Source organism: Atheta coriaria, unplaced genomic scaffold (assembly GCF_025399875.1).
Source record: "Atheta coriaria isolate IRGN ID8LTWV9N9 unplaced genomic scaffold, Caltech_Dcor_3.1 hic_scaffold_7_pilon, whole genome shotgun sequence".
In the NCBI taxonomy this organism is placed as follows: Eukaryota; Metazoa; Arthropoda; class Insecta; order Coleoptera; family Staphylinidae; genus Dalotia; species Dalotia coriaria.
Window position 1 is genome coordinate 10,310,152 of NW_027045449.1, and position 26,273 is coordinate 10,336,424.

Here is a 26,273-nt window from a genome sequence, read left to right on the forward strand (position 1 = left end):
TTTGCTTTATTAGTGCAGTTTTAATCAATAACCTTTTGCGCACCATTTATGCACAACAAATATATTTCAATTGCATTTTATTACGTTTATAGTAAAATAAAAGACGTTGTATTAGTAAAAATAAACAATTTAATGTACAAGAACTATAATTTCAATTTCCCAGTACTTAAATAACTATTTTCTTTATATTTACGTATCAAATAACTGGATAAATCCGTTTGTAACCCAAAATTTCTCATTTACTGTTTATATGACTTAATAAATATAAAGTTATGCCAAATTTAAATAAGCAAACAAGCTCCTATCAACATAAATGGTGTAAACATGAAAACCGGTCCCACAAATTATTGTAACCACTGTAACTAATTACTCTCTTATCAGTAAAGTATTATTCTATTATCTTGCGCTATCAAATCTTACACACATAACGAAACAAAACAGAAATGCGTTCGAGAGGACACAGATCGAGGAGATGCCAGACGCCTCTGACATTTCGAGTGTCTACCGTTGCTCACGTCTGATAAATATCGCTCAATCAAGTGCACACGGATTGCGCGATCGCAATATTCTTAACAGAACAATCATTGTCTCGACTGGGATGGCCTCAGTGCGCTGTCAAGCCGAGCTCCGAGCATGTTCACAAATAGTTCAATTACTGTTGACTCACTGATAATGGCGGTCGAAAAAAAAATGCCCCAGAGTTAATATTATTGTCTGATTATATTTAGTGCAGTTCGTGCGGTGCAGCGATGAGCCGAAGTGAACAAACTCTCGGCGATTAGTGAAACAACTTGGAACTTGTGTTGCAAGTGTTCAAACTATAAACAAAAAGTGGAAAACTAGAAATTTATGCAAAATGGATTAAAAAATATCAAAACACTGCTTAAAAGTGTTAAATTCGGTGTTTTTTGTTATTAAACTGTTGTGTTGAATAAGAATTAAATCAAAATGATTTTGGAACAACAATCCAGCACAAATGTCGCATCTTACTACCAGGGCTATAAATATAGCTCGATTCAGCAACTGCATAGTATGTATTTGTATTCTAACTATTCAGAACACGTATAGTGCATTCTATTAATATATTATTATCTGTTATTTAATAAAAACGCGTTTATTGAGTTAGAATATTCAAATTGCAAGATGGCGGATGTAGAAATGTTTACATGAAGGAAATTTATTACATTTGGCACGCATTTTATGGGATTCTTTGTATCCTGGGCTATAATAATATTCACTGCAGGTCTAAACAATAAAATTTATAAATAATTTGGCGTAAATTCAATTATTTTTATCTTTTAAAAACTTAAAAACGCAGTGTTTTAAAACCAAGAGAAGTTTTGACCGTTATTACTATAAATTCATTTTAAATATATTTACGAGCAATTTGTTAATTATTATTTTTCTATTTATAAGCTAAAAATAACTTATTACAAATTACAAAGTGCGTACACGCTGCGCGAGTATTACTTTCGTCCTTGACATCGAAATTGAAACTTTTCGTGCGCATCGCAACTCTTTGAAACTTTTAACTACGCACAATGCATTTGAGAGTTTAGTGTGGGCTTTGTGTCGTTCTGTTCCTGTTCGTTTCGTTCTAGTTTCGTTATTATACGTTTGAGGTTACTCCTCTGCTCATTTACATATATTTACAACGTTATAATTACTTCATAAGTTATCGACGCAAAAATACTTTGTTAACTATCACTGAAGTTACACATACCACATGCATCTTTAACGTTATCATTAAAAGTACATAAAGCTCGATAAGGATTAGTACAAATACAACTACACACTCAGATATTATTCAATCAGTTTACTCTTGGGATTTATTATATTGCAATTCATTAAATCAATTTATTTGTTTTAATGTTTATCACCTGTGTGAATCGAAGGTAAAAAATTGTGCTAATAACAAAAACAAGGATTATATATGTCTGTATGTCTGTGTTGTTTTACTGATTCAGAGTTTCTTGTTGGTTTTAGAACTTGGAGACATGCATGGAGTCAAACGAGTGCTCATTTTCTGTCTCATGATGGCAGTCCTGCCAATGATACTCATCATAACTCCACTCTATCTTAGGCATAGTGTTTATGCAGATGGTAAATTTGAGGTGGCAGAATCTGATGTGCTTGCTATCATGGATGGAGTCTCATCAGTGTTCTGCTCCTCACATTCCTTACATATGAACAGCACTTTTAATGCTTTTCAACTTCGAAGTTCTCCACAATTGAGCTCAAAAAAGAAACATCTGCGTTTAAAGAAGTCCATGGAACTACCTGATGATACTTTAGAGTATTTTGGCTTTTTTCTTTTGGCTAATTCAACTGTGAGGTTGAAGGCATGCTCAAGATATCCAGGTTCAAGATTGTTGGTTGTTCGAGGTGATAAAAGGCTGGATACTTGTGGTCTTATGGATCACAACATGAAAAAAGTTGGAGCTACTATGGATAAAGATCATCAACAAGTAAAAGTGATATTTGAGGATGCAGAGGAATTGAATTCAAGTTCCGAGGAAACTCCAGTACCGATTAAAAAGAACACAACTGCCGAGAAAAAAGTTGAGAAACCTGTTGAAGAATTCGTTAAAAAGAGGCTTAATAAAGCTAAGAACAAAACAAGCAAAGCCACTCCTGTTCTGGAGTCTACAATAAAACACAATTTACACGCAGAGGCTTTAAGACTTGAAGAAATAGATGATGTCGAACAAAAAACAGCCAAGATGGTGGAATCACGAAATCCACGGAGGCATTACCGAAAAAGAATTGAAATGGAAATCGAACGTTTACAAGCACAACTGGATGAAAACATAGACCCAACAGCAGTTGAAGAAATCGACGATGAAAACGCTGAATTAGAAGTAGATGAAAACGAGCAACCAATCACACCGGAATCTAGGCCTAAACGTGACATTCAACAAATGCTTGATGGCGGAATCGAACATGGCGGCAATGCCATTGACTTCTCCCAACGAGATTCCACCATTAACAGTGTTTCCAGTTTTGAGGAAGATCTTCTCACATGTTATGATGGTTCTATTCTTTTGGCGCATGGTTTTGATCCAAGCGACAAATGCACCAATGTTTACGACCTCGATGATGGCACGCATTTAGAAACCGAACACAACGTTGTTTCCGACGGGTATTACTATTACATCTTCTATTCGGACAACGATATAGAGAACAACATCATCCACGCTGTTTTCGACGTGTTTAAACCCACATTTCAATACATGAATAACACAAAAGACAAGGAGTGTATCAACGTGACGGAATGTCACTTTCCGATTCAGTTTTTATCGGATGAGACAGTCGTAGTGGAAGTACCCACACATGATGGCATAGAAGTTGATGAAGATAACATGTTTCTGCTGGTCAGTACGTGCCATCCTCGTGTTGGCATTTACATCGTGTTTCCCATATCAGTGATGCTTTTGATATTAGGTTGTGGATTTTTATAACTTATACGTATTTTTATACAACCAGATACTAAAATAGTGATATTATTATTAATAATTAACTGCGTTAGAAGCAACCGACTGATTCTGGGAATGTAAAGTGTAAATATTACCAAGTTAACTTATCACAGCGAGTATGACGTCTGATTTTATATAAGTGTAGTGTTGACTTGTTTTGTAAATACGTTTTTGTACTTGAGATATTATTATGTATACTAGTTTGTAGCGATTCTTGGCGGCTGATTGCGAAAAGTTCAAGGAACAAACATTATCTTTATCAAATGACAACATAGCAGAATTACTTCATTTACTTACTGCAAACGCGTTTTATTTCCTATGGGCTATAATTACCACAAGTTGGAAAATTTGGTGGCGTGCTTCTCATATCACTTGCTTCGCCAACTTGGATCACCAATGCCATTCCAACTTCTATATGAGTATCAATGTGACAGTGCATCAACCAAAATCCTATAGATAAGTTAATATTTAATTATTTGAGGTTAGGAATTAGTCTGAATAACCTAACCTGGATTATCAGCTCTGAATCGTATAATTGCATAACCACCATGTGGTACACCAATGGTATCCTTCCTTGGAGGTGCTCGATAATTCCTCTGTAGAAGTCCTAAGTCATCCATAGCTCGTACCGTTGCAGTTGTTGTGTTTCTTCCTAATCTTTGGGAGCCTAACACACGAAACGCGTAGCCATGTAAATGAATGGGATGTATCGCATCAATTCCATTTCCGACATCGATCAGAATCAGCTCCACGTTGGAGTTTAAAGGAAACTACTTGCACATAACGATAATAAAAGTTGTTTTGTTAGAAAATAGAGATTACCTGAATAACGTAGGCGCAAGTACAGAAATTCTGTGCGCAATTTTGATTACGTATTGTTTCCGGTTCACACAAATCCTCGGGACGAATTGCAAATCGATTTGGTAACAATGGCACAGATGGACTTCGGAATGATATGTTATCGAATTGCGGTGTTCCTCTACGTTGTGAAAATGGTACTAAATTCACAAAAGTAGCTATTAACTTAGAAGTTTGGTTATGTCAAGTAAATTTACCGTTTTGAAGATTGTAAGGTGCACGATAATACATTGGATTATTCACATTATTAAAATCAAACTCAATGAATCTCTGTATTAACTGAGTCTGTGGACTTAGAAAAACATCAGATGGAGCCAGGGACGTCACAGAAACTAAATTATTATACGTAGAATTCACGGTGTTGAATTGCTATAATTTTAAACAAGAATAACACAAAAACAAACCAAAATATTATACGTACAAGACCAGTATTAAAGTCATCATAGCTTGGTACAGGTCCCGCCGGTGTCTGAGAAATATCACTATCTTCATATTGCAAGATGGCGACTTGAAAAATCCGTGCCGTGTTACACAAAACCTGTCCCCTCACACGAATCCAATAAGTCCCTGGTGTTTGATTAGCATTTAAAATAAAATCATATCTTTCTCCAGAAAAAGTCATCAAAGAATCAACAATCGTTGGAGAAAAATCCTGCCCGTCAGTGCTCACCATCATCAACTGATGATTATCTATTTGAATTTCAAGTGGACAATCATTGAAACCCACATTGATGACACGAAATCTATAACGATTGCCTCTACGCACTGTAAAACGAGCTAAAGGCCAACTTGTATTCAAATCAGTAAAATCAGGATATCCTAAACCATTAATTATTATAGAATCTGGTTGAAAGGGTTCAGCGTTCTGCCAATAACGAAGGGACGCTTCCAGGCGGCCATTTATAGTCCAATCTGTGATTTGTATAATATGTGCAGGCAAATCTTGATCGTATAAACTCCGTAATAAGTTTTGAGAGTCAGGTTGACGAACAATCAATGCTCCATGAGTGCCTTCACCACGTTGACTGCCTAAATAACAATTATAACTACTATAACAATAAATAAAACGAATTTAAACTGATTATACCCGTATGTGAGTGATAAAAATACGTCCCAGCTTCAGGCACAACAAAAGAATACGTAAAATTGTTATTATACGGTATGGGACACTGTGTGACATAAGGAACTCCATCCATGTAAGGATTATCACTCATTCTTATACCATGCCAATGAATTGTGGTCGATTCAGCGTTACTTAAGCTATTTATCAACAAAACTTCAACTCTATCACCTTGGCATACCTAAAATTAAACAAATTGTTAACAAATATTAATATTCAAGATGGTGGATTACTTCAATGGTTGGTCCTGGCATCATTCGATTAATAACAGTCACACCACGTTGATATCCCCCAGCAACAATGCAATCCTGTCTGAAACAATCTGATTGTACTGTTGGGCAATCAAAACATGGTCTTCCCAAAGCCAAAAACCATTCTAATTGAAACGTGTATGAACAAACACGTGCCAAACCATCACACGGTCTGTTACAGTCATTTTGTGCAGTTACTAAGCTTAAAATCGTAGAATAAACCAATATTTTGGTTGAAATCTGTGTGAGAACTGACATTGTAACAGTCTACCACCGAACGGAAGTCATACGTTCAGTATTTATAAGAAATAAACACGTTTTTAGTGTTTTACTGGTATTTACAGTTCGAAATAACTTCAGTACAGTTATCATCATTTTTATGATACAGAAATATAAACATATTAGCAATCTGGGATAGTTTTATAGAACTAAACATAAAATTCATGGTTGCTCATAAAATATAACGTTTTTCTGGAAACATACACATTTTATGTCAGTTCAGCAATGGACAATGGTGTATAAAATCCATTCTCACTTTTACTATTGCTAGACATTAAAGATAAATGAAACGTATCAAAGTTACAGATGCCAAAGTCATAGTCTTTGTAATCCTGCATGATTGCAGTTGCATCGATTGGTATTCTCTTCTTCCAGTGTTTCTTCTGTGAATTAGACGATTTGCGATATTTTGTGTTAATCAGAGTTACGTGTATCTTCACACTGTCTCTCAATTCTTTCATAAATCCTTTATTGTAGAAAAACTCTGCCATCTTATTCCCAACAGTTTGCAGGTTGTAATCTACAGTCTCATCAACAAGTGATGCATTAGCATAAAGAATATTAGTTCTCTTTAGATTCGTGTCCATACAGCTGATACCTTTAAGTCTAATTTGTGCTGGTGTATTGTTAAAATAAGGAGCTACTATTTTTTCTTTCAACTCATGTAATGACTTGATTGCTTCATCAATCTCTACTTGATCAAGCAATGCAAAGACACAGACGGTGATGTGAAGTTTCTCAGGTTTTTGAAAAACACTCTCATCTAGATTAGGTATAGATGCTTCTCTATTTAATAATTCATCTTTAAATTGTTTGAAGTTGTTCTTAACTTCATCGCTTAAGGTAGGTATAGATATAAATTGTCTTGGTGGGATTTTTGATCTGATTGACTGTAGTAATAAATGAAATTCTTCTCTGGCATCTGCAACTTCATTTATATTATCACCAGTGATGATGACATCTCCATCATTTCCTTCTTTTGGAAGTAGGACTTCAGTTGAGTTGGTTTTCTTTATTCTTGATAAATTAAACTTGGGATCATTGTAAATTTTATGATAATAAGCACTGAATACAAAATAAATTAATATAAATGATTGTAGTAATTAATTATAATAATTGATATAATTACTTACGTTGGAAGACGAAATTTAGTGGATATTTTACCTTCAGCTGTTTCAGTTTTGAAGTTTTTGGTATTTTGTGTATCTGTGAATAAATATTTTATTAGAAAGTGTTTTATGTCGGATTTTTTGAATATTTTACCTTTTCCAATATTATATGTTACTCCATCTATCCAGAACTTTGCAGACCGCATTGTACGAACACTGTTTTTAATCTTCAATAAAAGTTGCGCACAATAATACTGTTAATTAGCCGATAATTAGGGTACGAAATCCAAAGACAGGCAGTAAATTTGAGTTCTACAATTGTTTTATCAAAGTCAAGGCTTCAATCAAACATATGTTACAATGTTGCCAGTTTACAAAATTAATGGTAGAAATCAATCATTTACAAAACTTTGGTATTCATGCAAAATGTTTTTATATGATTCTATCACTCATACTAATAATTATCATTATTATCTAGGGTACTCACTAAAAGCGTTAATTTTTACACATATAGGTTTAGAATTTAATTTAAATTTAGATAAACATACAATTTTTTTACTAAAAACATGTTTACCTGACTTTCATTTGTTTGATATCATATTATTCGAGATTATAACTGCACTATGATTCCAAGAAAACAATTGTAAACAAATGTTCACACAACAGCTTGAAAATGGGACGTTTCAGCAACGTTAAGGTATAATTTTGATTGTAATATAGTACAAATCATTAATTAATATTATAACAGGTCGCAACATTTTCAAAAAAGATAAACCTGTCTGAAATTGAACCCGAATTTCAATATTTTGATGCAATGATAACACACCGAGAAGGAAATTATGTTACTATGGTAAACATACTAATATATAATTAGATTTAGAACTAATATTATATAATTGTTAACAGGTAAGCCATGAGTATTATCGGCCGAGCTACAGGACTCGTTTTCGTCGTCCTGGGCGCAAAAACAATAGAAATGTTAATTTAAAGCAACAGGAAAGCACCGAACACGAGGATTCACTTTTAGAGAATCCATCTGATGTAAAAAATATATGTGAAAAGCAGGGAAACATCTCCGGCAAATAATTATTAATAGTAAATGTAAATTATTAATAGTAATTCTATGAAATAAGTAATTCTAATTATTAATTATTGATTATTAATAAATAAAGACCTAAAACTTCATATATGTTAATCATGAACATATAAAAGACCGTTGTGCTTAATATTCTCAACATTAAACATTTTATTACACAATATTTGCGCATAAAATGTTTAAATTTTCAACTTCACGTCCCAACATGCTTGCGTGTATTAATTAACCTTACTTTTAGTTTTATCATACTCTTCCTCACTCACTAATGTTTATCAATTGTTTTAAACAAATATCATCAATTAAACTAAATGTAAATTTAGTAATTAATAGACTATTTAATACTACAGTAAAAATGGCAAACAGTAAATTCGAATACGTGCGGACTTTCGAGCAGGAAGATAAACTTTTACAAAATACATGGATAGTTGTTCGAATAGATGGTGCACATTTCCACAAGTTCTCAGACAAGCACAAATTTGACAAACCAAACGACTTACGTGCGATACAGTTAATGAACAAATGTGCAATCCGCGTTATGTGCGAATTCAAAGACATTTTAGTAGCATATGGGCAAAGTGATGAATACTCATTCATACTGAGAAAAGACACAACTTTATACAACAGAAGAGGATCTAAAATAATGACATACATCAACAGTTTATTCAGTTCCAGCTATGTCTACTACTGGAGGGAATACTTTGGTGATAACAAATTATTATATCCACCTTCATTTGATTCCAGAGTAGTTTTATATCCAACTGATCAGAATCTCAAAGATTATTTAAGTTGGAGGCAAGCAGATTGCCATATTAACAATTTATATAATACAACATTTTGGAATTTGGTGCTTAATGGAGGATTAACTAATGCAGAAGTATGTAAATTGAATTAATTTCAAGTTTAAATCACAAAATACATAATTTTTAATTCTTTTTGATTTCTAGGCTGATCAAAGATTGTGTGGGACATTCTCCAGTGATAAGAATGAGATACTCTTCTCTGAGTTTGGAATAAATTACAACAATGAAAAAGAAATCTACAAAAAAGGGACAACATTGCTACGAAAACGCATAAAAAATCCACGAAACGAGAAAATGCGACAAGTTGTTCTACCATTACACATCGACATGATTCAGGATAAATTTTGGAGTGATAATCATGAAATATTAGACATTACAACACCTGGAGTCTACGAATGGCCGGTAGACAAGGATCTACCCAAGGAAGTATTAATTCAACTGCATATTTTCGATGATGAAGTAAAATATTGATTAAAATTAACACTTTCTTTTTTAATCCATCATAAAAAATCAACCAAATCAATCAAAACACGTAATTAAGTAGCGGTATATCTTTTTTTTTGTTCTTTCTTGAATTAATATCGATAATGATCAGGTTTGTACGGACCAGCGACAGGAACGCCCAAATATTTCGACTGATCGGCTGATAATTTCGTCAACTTAACACCCAAATGCTCCAAATGCAAACGCGCGACTTCCTCATCCAAAGTTTTCGGTAACATATGCACTCCAATTGCGTACGTGCCTGGTTTCGTCCACAATTCAATCTGGGCGAGTACCTGATTAGTGAAAGAATTCGACATGACGAAAGAAGGATGTCCTGTCGCGCATCCAAGGTTAACCAAACGTCCCTCAGCCAAAACAATGACATTTTTACCATTGCTCAGCGTATATCTATCAACTTGCGGCTTGATATTGGTCTTATTCTTCGCGTTTTTGTCCAACCACGCAACATCGATTTCACAATCGAAGTGCCCAATGTTACACACGATGCTATCGTTATGCATGTTCATAAAATGTTCCCCGTTGATGATATCTTTACAACCGGTGGTGGTGACAAAGATTTGTCCTTCTTTGCTCGCCTCATCCATGGTGGTGACTTCGTAACCTTCCATAGCGGCTTGCAGCGCGTTGATTGGGTCGATTTCTGTGATGATTACACGACCACCGAACGCGCGCAGAGATTGAGCACAACCTTTGCCTACATCTCCATAGCCAGCGACGACACATACTTTACCAGCGAGCATAACATCAGTAGCGCGTTTGATTCCATCGATGAGTGACTCACGACAACCGTAGAGATTGTCGAATTTACTCTTGGTGACCGAATCGTTAACATTGATAGCAGGAACCTTTAATTTACCATCCTTGAACATTTTGTACAAGTTGTGCACGCCGGTGGTGGTTTCCTCGCTGATGCCACGACAATTTGTCAGATATTGCGAGTATTTCTCGTGGACGAGGTTGGTGAGGTCGCCGCCATCATCGAGGATCATATTCAGGGGCTGGCCGTCGGGGAATACGAGTGTTTGTTCAATGCACCACATGTATTCCTCGTCGGTTTCACCCTTCCAGGCGTAGACGGGCACACCGCGTTTGGCGATTGCGGCAGCTGCGTGATCTTGGGTCGAGAAGATGTTGCAACTTGACCATTGCACCTTAAATTAACATAATATTTCATATTTAGCTGTGTTGCTATGTTCAACATTCAAATCTTTTGTTATCATTGCATTTTTTGCATGTGTTTAACAATGTAGAACTTTCTCAGGCTGAGGTGCATGTTATGTAAATGTTTATCTTGCATCACAGAGATGTAGATAAGCAAATGTGACACATTTACATATCTGTGACGCGTTTTGTGATAGTGGAAGGTCTTGCAGTAAATATCCAGAGGTCAGAGCATAATTATATTATCCTATCATATTTTTTGCTTCTAAACAAGCAGTTTGTTATTGAAAAACGTAATAATTTATCAGTTGGGGGGGGAGTGATTAGTGATGTAATTACTAATATACTAGTAGTTACCAAGTGTATTAACATAAACTTACTTCAGCACCCAATTCCAATAAAGTCTCAATCAAAACTGCAGTTTGAATGGTCATATGAAGACATCCAGCAATTTTAGCACCTTTCAGCGGTTTGGAAGCACCGTATTGCTTCCTTAGGCTCATCAAACCGGGCATTTCATTTTCGGCAAGAGTAATTTCCTTGCGACCCCAGTCGGCTAACTTCAAGTCCGCTAAATAAATAATCAAAGTTTTAGACTCGCGAAAAATGCGTTAAAATTGAACTTAACCTCAATTAATTAACACGTGCAATGATAATGCTCAACAAAAGTAATGATTTATTATTTGAATTTGCTTTAAGTCTTACTTACCGACTTTGAATGCAGGTTTGTTTGGCATTTTGTTTGTCTGTTGCTTGTTTCTGTAATGACGAGAACTGAATGCGCATTCACTTTGCACACAATCACCAACGCAGTGCTTCACACCGAAAACGCCGGAATAAAGTGAATTCTAAAACTGGCGCCGAATATTTATAAATTAACTGACGGGTGCTCCAATACGCATGCGTGCAATCCTGTTTTATTTAAAACTTTATACATGTTATATTATACTTATTTAAATATAACACAACAAAGGATACGTTACATGTACTTTGTACATTTTTAAAATGCATTTGATTAGCTAATTAAACATTAAATACGCAATAAAATAACTAGAATCATAGTTATACATAGAATTTATTATAATTTTAAAAGCATAACCTATTTTATACTTTGCAGAATAAAATATAATGTATTTATTATACTTAAATATTTGATTCATGTAATGTTTCGCTATTGTTTTAGATAAAATCACCTGTGATTTTGATAATTCCACTTTATAAACCTGACAACATTGTAAAATCACCGTAGAAGTCATGCGCTGAGAAACGTCACGCGAAACAAGTGTACTTGTAGTGGTAGTCATATGACTGACAAGCGAGTAGTCTAAAGTGGGTGAGGTAAATAATCACGGCGCAAACCTTCCACAAATCGGTGCAAAATGAAGGGCGTCCTGTTCAACATCGACGGCGGTTACCTGGAGGGCCTCTGCAGGGGTTTCAAGTGTGGAATCCTCAAGCAATCCGACTACCTGAACTTGGTACAATGTGAAACTCTGGAAGGTATGCTCACTACCAATAAACTTCAAAAAACCACCCCATATTGTGTTAAATATTATAAAATCCATAAAAATCATTAAAAACAACTACAAATCATTCAATACACCACTTTTAAATGAATTTTAACCATAAATTTCGTAAAAATTTAAGATTTGTGTAATTTTTGTGTCACATGATTAATTATTGACCTTAATCTCTCACCAGACTTGAAGCTGCATCTCCAAGGCACTGACTACGGCGCATTCTTGGCCAATGAACCATCTCCACTAGCTGTGTCCACCATTGATGACAAACTCAGGGAAAAGCTGGTGATTGAATTCCAGCATTTGAGAAATCATGCTGTTGAGCCTTTGTCCACCTTCCTGGACTTTATCACTTACAGCTACATGATTGACAATATCATCCTGTTGATCACTGGTACACTCCATCAGAGACCCATCTCTGAGTTGATTCCTAAATGCCATCCTTTGGGCAGTTTTGAACAAATGGAAGCCATTCATGTGGCTGCCACTCCGGCTGAGTTGTACAATGCTGTCTTGGTGGACACTCCACTTGCTCCATTCTTTGTGGACTGCATCAGTGAACAGGATTTGGACGAGATGAACATTGAGATTATTCGTAATACTCTGTACAAGGCTTATTTGGAGGCTTTTTATGAGTTCTGCAAGGGTATTGGAGGTGAAACAGCTGATTGTTTATGTGAAATTCTTGCTGTAAGTGCATTTTAAGTCTAAATTATTATTTAGTATTAATTGTTGATTGTTTTGTTTAGTTTGAAGCTGATCGTCGTGCAATCATCATTACCATCAACTCTTTCGGAACTGAGTTGAGCAAAGATGACAGGGCGAAGTTGTACCCGCGTTGCGGAAAACTGAATCCAGATGGCCTTGCTGCATTGGCACGTGCTGAAGATTACGATCAAGTGAAAGCAGTTGCTGAGTATTACGCCGAGTATTCCAAACTATTCGAAGGTGCTGGTAATAATCCAGGCGATAAAACTTTGGAGGATAAATTCTTTGAACATGAAGTATGTTTTTTCTTTAATTTACACAAAAATTATTTATTAAAACATTTTTTCCCAGGTGCGTTTGAATGTGAACGCATTCTTGCAACAATTCCACTTTGGAGTATTCTACTCCTACTTGAAGCTGAAAGAACAGGAGTGCCGCAATATCGTGTGGATCTCCGAATGCGTTGCGCAGAAGCACCGCGCCAAGATCGACAACTACATTCCAATCTTCTAAGCACAATACGCGAAATACACACACACACAGAAACAAAACAAATGTAAATGTTAAATGATAAATGGTTGCAGATATGGATCGCTACAAAATTCCTACCCCGGCATTCATCGTTGTTTGTCGTTTGTCTCTAATTTATGAATGTATAATCCGAACTTCTTGTGTCCATCTGTTTATATCTTTCGTTCGCGTAGAGAAATGTTAGTGGATTGCGCATGCGTCGGTTGATCAACACGCATCAATCTGTATCTGTAAGATAGTGTTGTTATAATGGATGTAATATCGAGTTTATTGTTTTATTTGTAATATACATACCAATATTAATTCTAGTTTGTAGGCACGAGATACAGTGAGCATGTAAAAATATGAACATATTGAAATATTAAACACATGATATCATCAAATAGAAATTTATCCAGCGTTCGGAGAATATACGAAAAACAAACTGAATTACAGTGAATTTAAAGAAAATTAAGAAAAATAAGCAGTATTTTGCTTTGGGTAGTGTAATAAAACAAACAAATGAGTTATGTGAAGAGGCAAAAAGCTTTTCCGATACCGGGAATCGAACCCGAGCCTGCTGGGTGAAAGCCAGCTATCCTAGCCACTAGACCATATCGGATGTTGCCGACTCAAGCAAAATATCTAAGTTTTCGCTGGTTTTTTACTGAGTAAAATTATTTAAACAATAACAAAACAAGAAAAAAGCTAGCAGAGCATGGTTTCGATCCACGGACCTCTGGGTTATGGGCCCAGCACGCTTCCACTGCGCCACTCTGCTCTTGTTTTTCCAAAGAAATTTATTAATATTCTAATAACACATCTGAATATTCTAAAAACATTATTTGTTTACAGTTTTTGGTTCAATTACTGCTGGCACTACATTTTTTACACATTTACCTCCACTATAAGATTTACAAAGCTGACTGCTTACAATCGTAGGTTCATACTTCTCCTTTGCTTTTTTCTTTCCTAACTCATGTATTTTCACTCTCAGTCTGTCCAAGCATGAACTAGATTCACTTCTATTATACATCGATTGCACATCTTCTTCAAATTCATCTTCTACTTCATCTCCTATTATGGAAGTCCCGCTCGCTATACTACCAATCAACACCTTCTTCGACGGACTGCTTTGCCTAGGATATCTACAAATTGAATCTCCACCTATATGATCAATGTCAGCACCTTCCCCAGCTAGGATTCGATCAACATCATCCAAACTATCATCATCAGTTCCGTCATCCGACCCTGTAGGTACATACGACTCTAAAACCTCCCTCCATTCAGCCAAACTGAACGTAGCCTCTGCATCAGCGTTCATATCTTTGATACCAACATGCGGTTCATCAACATTATCATCAACTTGTACAGATTCCTTCTGAGATACTTCAGTATTCAACGGTGTCTTCGGATCAAAGCAAACTGAATAGACACTAGGTGGATCTAATGATAAACAAGCACAGGAAGATGCTGTTGATGGTTGGGTTGTAGAAGATTCCTTAGTATCTTCTTCAATTGCTTCAACATCATCACTGGACTCAGATTCCTGCATTATACATCCGTAGTTATACGAATAGGGCGATTGGAAGGTGTCTTTTTCCCAATTGCGAAGCGCATCTATTATATCCATACTCCACCTATCATCACCTTCTTCTTCATCAGTTATTGGGTAGTCTGGCAGAGAATTACAAGGAGCATTAACAGAACTTAAAGATAATGAAGTGTCATCTAAGAAACTTCCATCCAAGTCTGGATTTCGCATTCGCATGCCTTCGGAAACATCAGGGAACTTTGGCATGTTTGCTTCTTGTGAAAAAGACTCCTTGTGGAATTCTATAGTTTCAATTATACGTTTTCCTGCTATATCGTCGTCAAAAGGCAAATTGAACCGCAAAAAACGTATGTCACAAGTGTAGATTAAACGATCATTCATTTCGATTGAAAGCCTGTTCAGATGCTGTGATTCCAAAGCTTCATATTCGATCTCTTGGGATTCCAAATACTCTGAAACATATATAACCTTAGTTAAATCATGAAAATGTTATGTGGGTTGCATATATCAAGCAAAATCTAATGCTTTGACTTAAAATTTTTACTCGATAGAATTATTAATGTTGCATACTTCTAACGCCGTAGATTTTTTGTATTTTATGCCGAATAACACCGTTGGCTTCGTAGGGACCATAGAATAGTTTAACAAAAATGTTACTCATTGCAATAAACTAGTAAAATACTGTCATATATTTGTCAAATGTAAACAGAAACAAATTTTTCGACCGTCACCACCTGTTTGTATTTAAATTTTCATAAGCTTGTGTATTATATGAAACTGAGTTGACCTGCTTCTAGAATGTAAATCTTGATTTCATCATACGAAAAAACATTGAACAGACACAAGCAAACTCATAATATTCCCCACTTCATACTCGCACAATAAAAATATGCGAAATATCCACATACACAAATGCGAAAAAGCAAGAAACGATTTCTAAAAATACATCCCTGACACAAACACACACATATTCAGAAGCAATATGCTCAAGCCGTGAAAAGTTTTCGCTATTCCTACCATTCCTACACACATCCGGGCTTTTCTTTCTCTCCCACCATCATCGCGAAATAAAATAATGTGCCTAGCGTGCGCGCTTTTCACAAAAAATGTTTCAATGCGTGAAATTCGCGCGCGCACTCACAATACACACATATACAGCTTCTCGAAATTCTCGCCACACGCACTTGACATTTTTGTTTTTTTATAAATAATTCCCGAATTCGCACCCACTGCGGCCCGGTTGTCACTTCGCACATTCATTCATTCGGTGGAGGAGTCCGGGTTAAGCCACAACACGCAGATTTTTTGTGCGGCAGTGAAATTTAAATTTTTAAGAAATACTATAAATAAAGTGTGAAATCATGTCTTATCAACGCCCTGCATTCTGGCACTATAGGTCTGGACAGGGTAAAAAACAGAAACAAGTAAGTTATTTTCGGATGTGAAAGCTTCTGATGACTGTATCGCCTTTGGTTACAAGATTTAAATATAATTGTTATGATTTTGTATGTGCACACACGGTGAAAGCGCAAAACAATTGTGTGCTGTCGAGTGGTGCCAAGGAAAAGCTGCCAGCTTTGTTTATTGCTTCGCTGCGCCCGACCACATGTCTCTGCGATTACAAATCGGCAAAATCGTTTAATGCAGCAATAATGCAATTAAATTTATCTTTAAAATACAAAAACATCAATATAATTTATTTTTTGCACTTTTGATGTGATTTTTCATAAAAAAAGCAAATTTGTTCATTTTTGACTTTTTAACAAAAATTTTAAACATTATTATACAAATATAGCCATTAAATACTTAGAAGTAATAATATTGAAGTAAAGAGCTGTGCGCATGCGCATTTAGAAATTTTGTTTAACTGCCTATTACTTTTTTTATTACTTTATTATTACTTTTATTGCTGCCAACTAATACATATTAAATATGCAACTGTCAGAGGTTGAAAGCGTGATTTATTTGCATGTTCAACTTGTGGCCGAGAAATGTGCTGATAGATCAACGAATAAAAAGGTAAATGCAAGCTGCCATGACAGCCATTTATCTGTGCGTTTATTTAGTGCAAGTGCACATGCGTGCTAGTTATTTCAAAGGTCGCTATTTGGGTTGACCAGTCTAGAACACTAGGACACAATTTGGTGTGCTCCATTTCCAGTTGAAAGTCGAAAGCGGCTTCTTTTTTGCATCTCTGGCGCTTGCCAAAGAGATTTCCTGCTTCGTTTAAGCGTTAACGAACGCTTTTCCACAACATAATTCTCATTAGCAAATTGCAAACTACTTCCAAGACTAAGATGAAAAGATTAAAAGATTGCGTGTTGGTAAATATTCATTTCGTGCTTGAATGAGTTTAAAATTGCTTCAAATTGGCAAATGGTTAGAGTACAAATTGTTTTTAGCGGATGAAGTTATCCCAAACACATTTGTTAGGTAAATAGCGTTAACGCGCGTTGGTGTTGTGCAACAGGCGACAGCGTGGGCCAGGAGTCTATGCGTGGTTTCAGGACTCGCGCCTTCAAGGATGCAAACGCACGCGCGTTTTATGAATGTCTACCAAACCACCTAACGCGGTCGAAGTTTTTAGTTGCTTGTTGTCTGAATGAAAAACGAGTTTCGACGCATCCTTGGACGGTGTAAATTCAGTCAATGTCAATGGGTTGCATAATATGGTTGAGGTTAGGTTGATTTTTTATAGGTTAAATTAGAACAAGGAAAATAATAAGCTTTTAATGTGTTAGTAAAATGATTTTAACTTTTTCTGATTAAAAAACACGTTTTTTGTCAAGTTTTTGCGAAAACAAGCATTTTTCACTTGAAATGTGGTTGCAAAACAAAGTAAACATAATCAACAGAAAAAATATTCTCAAATTGAGACATATTGAGGACGAAATGAAATAAAAATGAAAGGCAAACATCGTAAACACGCACTAAAATTGAAAAAATGTGCCGAAAAAACACATGCAACCGAAATCCAAGTGTGAAAAATGTGCATTACGGCGCTATTTTTAAATCTCTCTTCAATTAGCCGAAAATGTATGCCCGAAGCAAAGAACGAAAACATTGGCGTGCACATTTAGTGACATTTAGTACAGCATAATTCGCTGACATGTACCTATATTAAATTTGAACGTAAACACGTGTTCGCAACTTGCAAGCGCGGGTAATTAAATCGAATTTGTGTATCGAATGGCCATTAACGCGACGGTCCATTTTTATATCGCGGTCCGCACGTTCGCCGGTTCTATTTTCATCCGGCAAATGGTGTTTTAATGAACGCCGGCGGTCTTGCAGCGCGGATGCTAATCTCGCGAGTGGCGAGTGGGGAGCGTTCGCACATCCTCCGGGACGCGATGGCGAAAAGCGTCTAAGCGTCCCGGGATAGCGGCCACGCGCACCGCTGGTCAGTGTGGCGCGATTGTGCGAGATTGTGGTGGTGAGCCGAAGGCCGAAGGTGTTTCCAAATTCACTCTGTGCCGAAACCTGTTGACCCTCTGCGACACACAACGCGCCACTTTGCAACAAGTGCGTCCGGTTTGTCACAATATCTCAAAACCAATCTGCCAACAAGTGAAAATCAAAGAATAAATTTTTTCAAAATTTTCGAAAGCTCATCCAAGTCTAAACATAAACAAGCCTTTTGTTACGAAAATATTTATTACGTTCGCAGCTCGAGTTGTACGAGTACGAGAACGTTACGCGTGCGGGCATTTTTTGGCAATTGTTTTCTTGGATCGAATTTTCACTCGCGCTCGAGCGACGCAAACACCGAACGATAAACATTACTCGTTCAGTTGCGCGTCGCGCGACGCTCCAGAACGTTACACAACTGATTCAAGGTTCAAAGCATCAATTCAAACATTTTAAACTTTTCTCTGAAATTGAGCAAGGTGTGATTTTAATTTCACTTGTTAGTTTGACTGTGGCACGCTGTAAATGGGGGGCAAAACGCACGAACTCGTCGTCACTCTTCACCGAGACTCCCCGACCGAACAATGGGGCTTCAGTTTAGTCGGGGGGTCCGATGTTAATGCGCCATTAATTGTCACCCGAGTAAGTTAATTGAAACAGAAAAAATGGTTAAAATCAGTGTAATTTAAAAAATTTGTGAATTTTTTTATTAATTTAATGATTTTCTTTGCAGGTGGGTTACCGTTCGCCTTCCGAAGGTAACCTCCAGCGTGGTGACATTATCTCAAAGGTTGGGCAGTATGACGCCCGCGATATCCGCCATCAGGACGCGCAGACTTTGTTCAGCAACGCCGGCAACACCGTGCGCGTAGTTGTGCAAAGGTAATAAACGCTTTTACCGCAAAGAAATGAATAAAACTCTTGCTTTTTTCTGCTTTCTTGGGTTTTCGCTTAGACAACGCACCCTTCCTGCGCTGTATCGCACGATACCGCTTCCTCCAGCTTGCTAGTCAAGCACAAATCCACACAAAATGCGCTACGAATCGTGTGTGCCTTGAAACAAAAAACCTTGAGTGATAATATTTTTGTAAGATATTTTGTATGAGCTGTACGAAATGTTTTGTAGCTTATGTAAATAAATTTTTATTTCGGCAATGATGCACACACTTGGGTACTAACCTAGGATAAATTCGCGACTTTTCCAAAAAGCGTTTTCATTTCATAAACACATGAATCATAAGCAGCGTAAATTATGAAGATTTATTTATGCTGGGATGCGAAGCGAAATTTGCACATTGATTTCGTTTTCTATTACACGAAAAAGCATCGCAGATCGTATCATTAACAAATGGAACGGTTTATTTTTAGCCCCCTTGTATTGAACACACGTTGACTGAGGCATTTGTTTCGCTCCCGGTTTTCGCGCCCGCGCGCACGTTTGACGCAAAGATAAAAAGCGTTTATATGTTTAATACGCGTTGCTCAACAACCGGAAGTCGTCTGCCAATCGCAGTGATGCATGATGCAAAAAGTTATTTGCGTTTTACTCTCGCAACAACACCACATAAATTCATCCTGGTAATCGGTGACTATAAAAATGTTCATTTCAATAAATTCTCAGCTGATTTATTGACACAAATTCGCATTTTTACAAAAGAGTGAATAAAAATTTATTTTTTACATTTTCCTGTGTGGTAGATACGTTTATCATGTCAGGAGTCGCTTATTTCGATTCAGATATTTAGCACGCCCGTGCCGAACGATACACGCACTATTTATTTGGCACAGATTTTATATTTAAACGCTTGGCGCCTGTTTTTGAAGTGCCGTGGTCGAAGCCGTGGCCTGCTGATTTTGCTAATCTACATTGGTTCATTTTGTCCAACTGACCAGAATGCTTTGTTTACTTTAAGGGAGCAAGCAAAGGCAGCGCCTGGAAGTGCCGGCTCATCGCACACCTACAGCCCTCTGTCGGTGTCCCCACATTTGTCACCAAGAGGTGGGAATGTCTCCAGCCCATCTGTGTACAGTCCCGGTGCGTTAGCCCTTCAGCCCTACTATGGACTGCCATTCACGCCTCTTGATCATATGCACTATACCGTCGAGGAAGCCATCCCACGTCATGCCAGGAATAAGGACGATCCCAACACGGATGTACATGTCGTCAACCAGGTACCGCCCGAAATGATTATTTATAGATTAATTGAATATTTATTGGCATGTGATCAAATTGGTTATTAGCTTATTATTAATTTTTCTGACATTTTTTGAGGAAATTTATAACCACGTGTTGATATGACGATTGTAAACACGGTCTTAAAACAAGATGGCAACCCGTGTGGCATTCGTCACGTTCACACCACGCATATTCATTCCAAAAGTGTGAGTGGGTTCATTTGTGCCACTCGGAAAAAGCTGCGAAATGTTTTCGCGCTGATTCGAAAAGTTTTACACACATTCAGAACCCGTGGGTGGGGCTATATAATTTTTGATTTCATAACGGGCCGTCAGTCGGTGGCAGGTATTCGCAAAGACGTAAAGTGTGCTCAATCGGTGTAAAATTAATCGCTCTCACTTCGGTTAATATAAAGTTTTATAAAGTATTATTACAAGTACAAACACACAAAGGAAACACAATGCTTCTGTCACGTAGCTATTCCAACACGCATTTTCGTCCCCAGGACGAAGCCGCAACAATGTGGGTAAGCAGAACGAATTCTTTCAATCGCTCGTGAACTCTTTCACTGGTATTAATAGCGTAAAGGGACAAGCCGTGAAAATAGAGAAAGGTGAAGGTGTAAAACTGTGAATCTGTTCTTTTATACATACGACGATTTAATTTTATGAAACATTCAAACCCTTGAAGTTAACGATTGCATAACTTGATGTAACGTCTTCGTTTATTTTTTTCAAATGCGATTTACGCGTTGATTGGATTTATCGTCGCACTTAGATATAATTAGGCAAACACCCGCTATATGTGGGGAGTTCTCTATGCGAATAGTACGAAGGTTGCACGCTTCTCCGTTTATAAATAGCAGAAATAAAAATAACACGCCATCGTCTGACGTCTAACGCATTAAATACGAAACACTCGTGTATTTTGTAAGATTGAAGTCTAAGGAATTCTTCGACAGGAATTTGCAATGATATAGATTCGTTTGTTGTGGTCAATTTGTATTAAAATTTTAATTACGCTTTGTGACCTTGGAGTTTTGGACCTTTTGCGCAGCAGAGTGACCTGCAGGTGACGTTGCGACATTTTCAGTCTTTCAACACGTTCGTAAACAAAATTAAAATTCATGTAGGATCATACGGGGCGTAGAAAAGAGTAAAATTTATTTATGATGCGTTCTGTACTTATACCGCTACTCAAAGCATAGAATACATATGGCACCTAACCTAAAATTTGTGCTTTTCTAAATATACAGGAATTTATTTTGTTTTAAATTGATAAATATAATAGAAAAATGATTGATATCCATTGGGTTTTAGTTTTGCGTCTTCGTTTCGGTTGCTGCAACTGCAATGCCACTCGAAACAAATTGGTAACTGTGCCAATATTGCACTCTGTTTACAGATCTTGATTTATGTGTTTTGCTTTCAACCCACAATAACCCAGTGAGCTTGTAGAAGTTGTAGTTTCTTTAGATTCATGTCTAAATCGTGTCAATCGCATAAAGTCATCGCATTTGTTTCTCGTAATAAAATGTATAAAGCTTTTGCTCTACATTTTAAATCTCACATTAAATCTCCTTAGGCTAGGTTTTTGCCAAAAACGATTTATTAATGTCCACGCGGATTAAATCGTTATGAAATCTAATGCAATGTAAATAAAATGATTACAACATAGAAACAATCAAAAATAATAATAACTTTTAGTGCAAATATTATTTTACCATCATTATTCTAATTCGGTTGCCAATAAACCGAATAAATTCAGTGCGTAATCTAAATAATTATAAACAAACGTCGAAGTTTATAGTAAACCACGGCGCGTAGTAGAACGTGGGTGGTTTAAGAAAATCCAGCGTGCGTTAGTCGAGCAATACGCTGTGATGTTCTTCATTACTCGCATTACTCGTCAAAAGTGTTACGACGTTTATTACACAGCAATACGAACATTAACCAACCCGCCTTTAAGGCTTAGCGGTTGGGAAAGTCTTACATTCTGCCACTTGCCACTCGCGTGACGTCAAAGTTATGTTAGGTGTTGGTATTTATGTGTTTCATCGTTTTATGCGACACTAAAAATACGATCATCCGCATAGACCTAACAAAGTTGCGAAAGCACTTGTTATGCGTAATGCGCAAGAGATAAAAATACGATCGACGTCTTACTGTCTAACAATTCCACTACAATGTTTTAAACAAATTAAATTAAACTATTAATAATTATTTTTGTTGTGTTTTGTTTTTATGTAAATGGTCATCATGGTGATGTACGTCTATTGTTTGTGATTTGTAAAATAAAGCCGTATCGCACGACTCCTTTGGTCCTGCCTGGCGCAAAAGTGAAACGTGACGCCGGACCAACCGAATCCTATTTGCGTCATCATCCGAATCCGACTGTCAGAGCACGCCCGCATCATCTTATCGATCACGATCAATACTACAAGGAAAAGGTACAAATTACCTGTTTTATTTAATTTAAGAAATCCACCCGCAGAAATAATTTTTAGGTGCTGTGTGTGCGCCAAGTGTTTAGATAACTTAATTTGCGTAGCAACATTCGCACGCTAAAATTTGCTTTTGAGTGTTTCCACGTTTTTCGCCGCACCACGGCCCAAAAACTACGGCCGTACTGAAATAGCTATTTAAATTTATAAAATAATGTCCACCGGCAGGTTGTTGCGTTTAAACATGCTTTAAATTTAAATTTGAATTCAAAATGCTTTGACTACAGGACTAACACATTTTTTAGTATTTTATGTGAAAATACGCTGCTTCTATCATTAGGATGTAAAATAATATAATAATATATAATATCTGTGTATTTAGAAGTAGTCTAGTAACTAATAGCAATATTGTTTTTTCTTTGTTTCTCTGCACCAATGCAAATCTTCGTATCTAGGTGGCCAAATCTGTTATCGAAAGAATACAGAATGAAGATCCCAGCAAACAGGTTATTATCGAGTTCTAAATGTTGTTGTAAATGTCGATATTTTTGCAAGCATTTTTTTTATTCAATTCAAAGTCTCCCCGTTTTGTTTTTTTCTTGTCTCTTTGCCATCTACGAAGATTATTCAACAGATAATTATCTTTCCTTCAGAGCAGAACATTCAACGACAGATGTTCATGTCTGAATCAGAGCTACTAATTGTTTGCCCCTCATAATTTTATGTTTGGTTGATTTATTTGATGGTAATTTATTTTTTGAATTATTTTAGATTGTGCACAAGCAATTCAATTCGCCCATCAACTTGTACAACGAAGGAAATATTGCCGATACTATTTACAAACAAACAGGAGTGCCAGCGTGAGTAATTATTTTATTATTTGTGTTTTATTCAGAGAAATAACTATTTATTTAATTAAGTGTTGTGTTAAAATGCAAAAATTAAAAAAAGATTAAAATCAGAAAAACCTAAATTTAAATTTGTTGATTATAGAGCTAGCGTTCGTAAGCCAGCAGCCACGTACAATCCTGAAGAATCTGAAACATACAAAGCTGTGAAAGAAGGAGAACTTGGTGAAGTCATCCACCAGGTCGCCGTGCCACCGCAAGCAAAAATTTTCACTCCCAACAAGGTCCCAGCAGCAAAGGTACTAACTCAAGGAATATTTATTCTACCAATATTCAATTTACAATATTTATATTTTGATTAGAAACCTGGACCAGTTTACTCTTTGCCACAAAAGCAATCCGGCAGCGCAATGGGCGACCAGGAAGACATCCACCAGAGCGGCTCCTTCAAGCGACTCATGTGGAGCGTGATGGCAGAAAGCAGTTACTAAACGACCCGGAGCTTACTAATCAACTTATTTATCATTTATTTTATCAAAATCTAAAAAAGAAACGAACGAAACGCATGAATATAAAACATTGTTAGTCGTACGACGGATATTTTACAAATATTCGAAATTATCAAATACTTTTAACTCGACCTTCAACCATGTCTGTCAAATTTTAAAAAACCAAAACATCAACACGAACACGAACAGGAACAAGAACACAAAGAGCATGAATGAACATCAATGAATTGAAATTAAAGTTTGGTAGGTATGAGCTGAGTCAGTTAACTTAATAATACTCCTATTATTCTAAACAGAAAACTATTTTATGATATACGATATTATATATATTTTCTTATACCGAATAGCTTAGCCGTTAGCCGCATAGGTAAAAAGTACATATGTTATTCTCGTAAATATTTAAACAAATGCTAATTAAACACTAGCACGTAGGATTTAATTAATCGACAAACTTGCAGTGTATATGCAATTTTGTACTGATTACATATTTAATGTATAAATTATTTTTGAATGGCGTGAATTGTTTTGTTGCGTCGTTATTATTTTTTGATTTATGATCAATTACGAAAAGTCGAGTGTATTCTAGTCAAAACAAAATTGTGGTGTAATTGTTGTCTTTCTTGATGCCATTTTAATGAAATCTTTAACACAGCGAGTGGGAATGTTTTAATCTGCGCTATACGATGCTAATACCTGCTTATTTATAGCTTAAACAATCGATAAACAATCAACTTGTTACTTATGTAATGTGTACGCACACATTTATATTTGTTGTAATTTATTTATTGTAACTTAATAAATATAATTTATTATACTCATTAAACTGTGTCGTAATATGTTCATTTTAATATATTACCTGATGTTGGTGTAGCTTTTTGGGCTTTATCCAAAAGATGCATGTGCAAATTATATGTTATGATGGTTATATAACAGGTAAATAACAACATCTCGCCTTTGCCACCTTTTGTAGCAATCAGTAGCACCAAAAAACTGCATTTTTTCTTAAATTTTTGAAAGTTTTGAGATAAAACTCTTCATAACCCTATCCATATTACTGTCATACTAAAGATAAAGAACCCTTTTATAAAATCAGTACCTTTTCGGTTTTCTAAATCTTCCCAAAGTGCTTCAAAATAGCATTAAAATGGACTATTTTTTAAATTTCAAAAAGTTTGCGTAAAAACACCCTATATTTCCGGAACCAATAAAGCAATTCAGGCAATATTACCGTCATATAATAGCTAAAGAGCCCTTTTTTAAAATGGATACCTTCCCGACCCTTTAACCCTTTAGAAAGTACTTTAAAATGCCCATTAAAATTGCTATTTTAAGAAAAATTTAAAAGTTGGTGTGGAAAACGCCCTGTATTTCAGAAACCAATTAATGAATTTAGACTATTTTATTGCCATGCGCTAGTTAAAGAGTCCCTCTTTAAAATGGCTATCTTCAAGACCTTCAAAACCCTTAGAAAATGCCCTAAAATAGCCGACATAATAATTTTTTCACTATTTTATATTTAAATTGAATATACCTTTGATATTAATTTTGGTTGATAGAGGGCGCTCAACATAGTCAACAAAAATATTTTATGCTGAAAGACAGGATCGAACTTTTTTTAATGAAAAAATTATCTGCCGAAGAACAGAGTCGAACTTTTTTTAATGATAAAATTACCCGCCGAAGAACAGGGTCGAACTTTTTTTAATGAAAAAATTATCCGTCGAAAAACAACTTTTAATTTTCAACATAAAAAAGAGAAATCTTTTGCATTTTTTATAACAAAATCTTTTCTTTAAAAATTTTTTGTGCCATTTTTATCATTTATCAATTTTTTTCAAGGACCAAGAATATGATGTTCTTTTTTTTCAAGCCCTTTTAGTTGTCGAAATAATTACTATTTTAATCTTTTATCATTAAAATTGCAAATTGGGCCTAA

At 35.9% G+C, this 26,273-nt stretch overlaps 8 protein-coding genes, 1 long non-coding RNA gene and 2 other non-coding genes across 19 annotated transcripts; 5 read left to right on the top strand and 6 right to left on the bottom strand.

Annotated features, from left to right (window-relative positions):
- The first annotated feature begins 465 nt into the window (after positions 1 to 465).
- On the top strand, positions 466 to 3,768 carry LOC135796461 (uncharacterized). Its single transcript, XM_065308486.1, has 2 exons — positions 466 to 1,030; positions 1,987 to 3,768. The coding sequence occupies exons 1-2, from the start codon at positions 949 to 951 to the stop codon at positions 3,459 to 3,461; spliced, it is 1,557 nt and encodes a 518-aa protein (XP_065164558.1). The 5' UTR covers positions 466 to 948; the 3' UTR covers positions 3,462 to 3,768.
- Positions 1,802 to 5,979, bottom strand: LOC135796459 (uncharacterized). 2 transcript variants are annotated; one of them, XM_065308485.1, is made up of 8 exons: positions 5,688 to 5,979; positions 5,422 to 5,635; positions 4,756 to 5,363; positions 4,532 to 4,703; positions 4,299 to 4,474; positions 3,985 to 4,246; positions 3,774 to 3,926; positions 1,802 to 3,489 (listed from the first exon to the last, which is right to left on the bottom strand). In XM_065308485.1, exons 1-7 carry the CDS (start codon positions 5,961 to 5,963, stop codon positions 3,793 to 3,795), a joined length of 1,842 nt encoding a protein of 613 aa, XP_065164557.1. In that variant the 5' UTR covers positions 5,964 to 5,979; the 3' UTR covers positions 1,802 to 3,489; positions 3,774 to 3,792. The 2 variants fall into 2 exon arrangements, with proteins under 2 accessions (XP_065164557.1, XP_065164556.1); XM_065308484.1 differs by lacking the exon at positions 1,802 to 3,489 and having other exon boundaries at positions 3,757 to 3,926.
- Positions 5,980 to 6,019: 40 nt separating this feature from the next.
- Positions 6,020 to 7,641, bottom strand: LOC135796464 (activating signal cointegrator 1 complex subunit 1-like). The gene is made up of 3 exons (XM_065308490.1): positions 7,248 to 7,641; positions 7,118 to 7,190; positions 6,020 to 7,049 (listed from the first exon to the last, which is right to left on the bottom strand). The coding sequence occupies exons 1-3, from the start codon at positions 7,297 to 7,299 to the stop codon at positions 6,194 to 6,196; spliced, it is 981 nt and encodes a 326-aa protein (XP_065164562.1). The 5' UTR covers positions 7,300 to 7,641; the 3' UTR covers positions 6,020 to 6,193.
- Positions 7,642 to 7,662: 21 nt separating this feature from the next.
- LOC135796466 (uncharacterized) lies at positions 7,663 to 8,278 on the top strand. The gene is made up of 3 exons (XR_010549351.1): positions 7,663 to 7,790; positions 7,842 to 7,943; positions 8,000 to 8,278. It is a non-coding gene; the product is annotated as an uncharacterized lncRNA (long non-coding RNA).
- A 133-nt stretch (positions 8,279 to 8,411) lies between these two features.
- THG (tRNA-histidine guanylyltransferase) lies at positions 8,412 to 9,470 on the top strand. The gene is made up of 2 exons (XM_065308491.1): positions 8,412 to 9,063; positions 9,134 to 9,470. Exons 1-2 carry the CDS (start codon positions 8,455 to 8,457, stop codon positions 9,458 to 9,460), a joined length of 936 nt encoding a protein of 311 aa, XP_065164563.1. The 5' UTR covers positions 8,412 to 8,454; the 3' UTR covers positions 9,461 to 9,470.
- Ahcy (adenosylhomocysteinase) lies at positions 9,461 to 11,518 on the bottom strand. The gene is made up of 3 exons (XM_065308487.1): positions 11,367 to 11,518; positions 11,038 to 11,228; positions 9,461 to 10,647 (listed from the first exon to the last, which is right to left on the bottom strand). Exons 1-3 carry the CDS (start codon positions 11,392 to 11,394, stop codon positions 9,565 to 9,567), a joined length of 1,302 nt encoding a protein of 433 aa, XP_065164559.1. The 5' UTR covers positions 11,395 to 11,518; the 3' UTR covers positions 9,461 to 9,564.
- A 409-nt stretch (positions 11,519 to 11,927) lies between these two features.
- Positions 11,928 to 13,805, top strand: VhaAC39-1 (V-type proton ATPase subunit VhaAC39-1). The gene is made up of 4 exons (XM_065308488.1): positions 11,928 to 12,157; positions 12,359 to 12,867; positions 12,927 to 13,181; positions 13,237 to 13,805. The coding sequence occupies exons 1-4, from the start codon at positions 12,037 to 12,039 to the stop codon at positions 13,396 to 13,398; spliced, it is 1,047 nt and encodes a 348-aa protein (XP_065164560.1). The 5' UTR covers positions 11,928 to 12,036; the 3' UTR covers positions 13,399 to 13,805.
- Positions 13,806 to 13,945: 140 nt separating this feature from the next.
- Positions 13,946 to 14,017, bottom strand: TRNAE-UUC (transfer RNA glutamic acid (anticodon UUC)). Its single transcript has one exon. It is a non-coding gene; the product is annotated as a tRNA-Glu (tRNA).
- Positions 14,018 to 14,104: 87 nt separating this feature from the next.
- TRNAM-CAU (transfer RNA methionine (anticodon CAU)) lies at positions 14,105 to 14,176 on the bottom strand. The gene has a single exon. It is a non-coding gene; the product is annotated as a tRNA-Met (tRNA).
- A 1-nt stretch (position 14,177) lies between these two features.
- LOC135795482 (uncharacterized) lies at positions 14,178 to 16,029 on the bottom strand. 2 transcript variants are annotated; one of them, XM_065307165.1, is made up of 2 exons: positions 15,968 to 16,029; positions 14,178 to 15,402 (listed from the first exon to the last, which is right to left on the bottom strand). In XM_065307165.1, the coding sequence occupies exon 2, from the start codon at positions 15,329 to 15,331 to the stop codon at positions 14,237 to 14,239; it is 1,095 nt and encodes a 364-aa protein (XP_065163237.1). In that variant the 5' UTR covers positions 15,332 to 15,402; positions 15,968 to 16,029; the 3' UTR covers positions 14,178 to 14,236. The 2 variants fall into 2 exon arrangements, with proteins under 2 accessions (XP_065163237.1, XP_065163236.1); XM_065307164.1 differs by lacking the exon at positions 15,968 to 16,029 and adding an exon at positions 15,521 to 15,700.
- Positions 16,030 to 16,080: 51 nt separating this feature from the next.
- On the top strand, positions 16,081 to 25,160 carry Zasp66 (PDZ_signaling and DUF4749 domain-containing protein Zasp66). Of its 7 annotated transcripts, none has more exons than XM_065307169.1 (9): positions 16,081 to 16,374; positions 18,866 to 19,003; positions 19,095 to 19,243; positions 20,275 to 20,533; positions 22,837 to 22,986; positions 23,436 to 23,486; positions 23,752 to 23,840; positions 23,974 to 24,127; positions 24,191 to 25,160. In XM_065307169.1, the coding sequence occupies exons 2-9, from the start codon at positions 18,887 to 18,889 to the stop codon at positions 24,317 to 24,319; spliced, it is 1,098 nt and encodes a 365-aa protein (XP_065163241.1). In that variant the 5' UTR covers positions 16,081 to 16,374; positions 18,866 to 18,886; the 3' UTR covers positions 24,320 to 25,160. The 7 variants fall into 7 exon arrangements, with proteins under 7 accessions (XP_065163241.1, XP_065163245.1, XP_065163246.1 ...); XM_065307166.1 differs by lacking the exon at positions 16,081 to 16,374 and adding an exon at positions 18,316 to 18,475; XM_065307168.1 differs by lacking the exon at positions 16,081 to 16,374 and adding an exon at positions 18,771 to 18,789.
- The last annotated feature ends 1,113 nt before the right edge of the window (positions 25,161 to 26,273 follow it).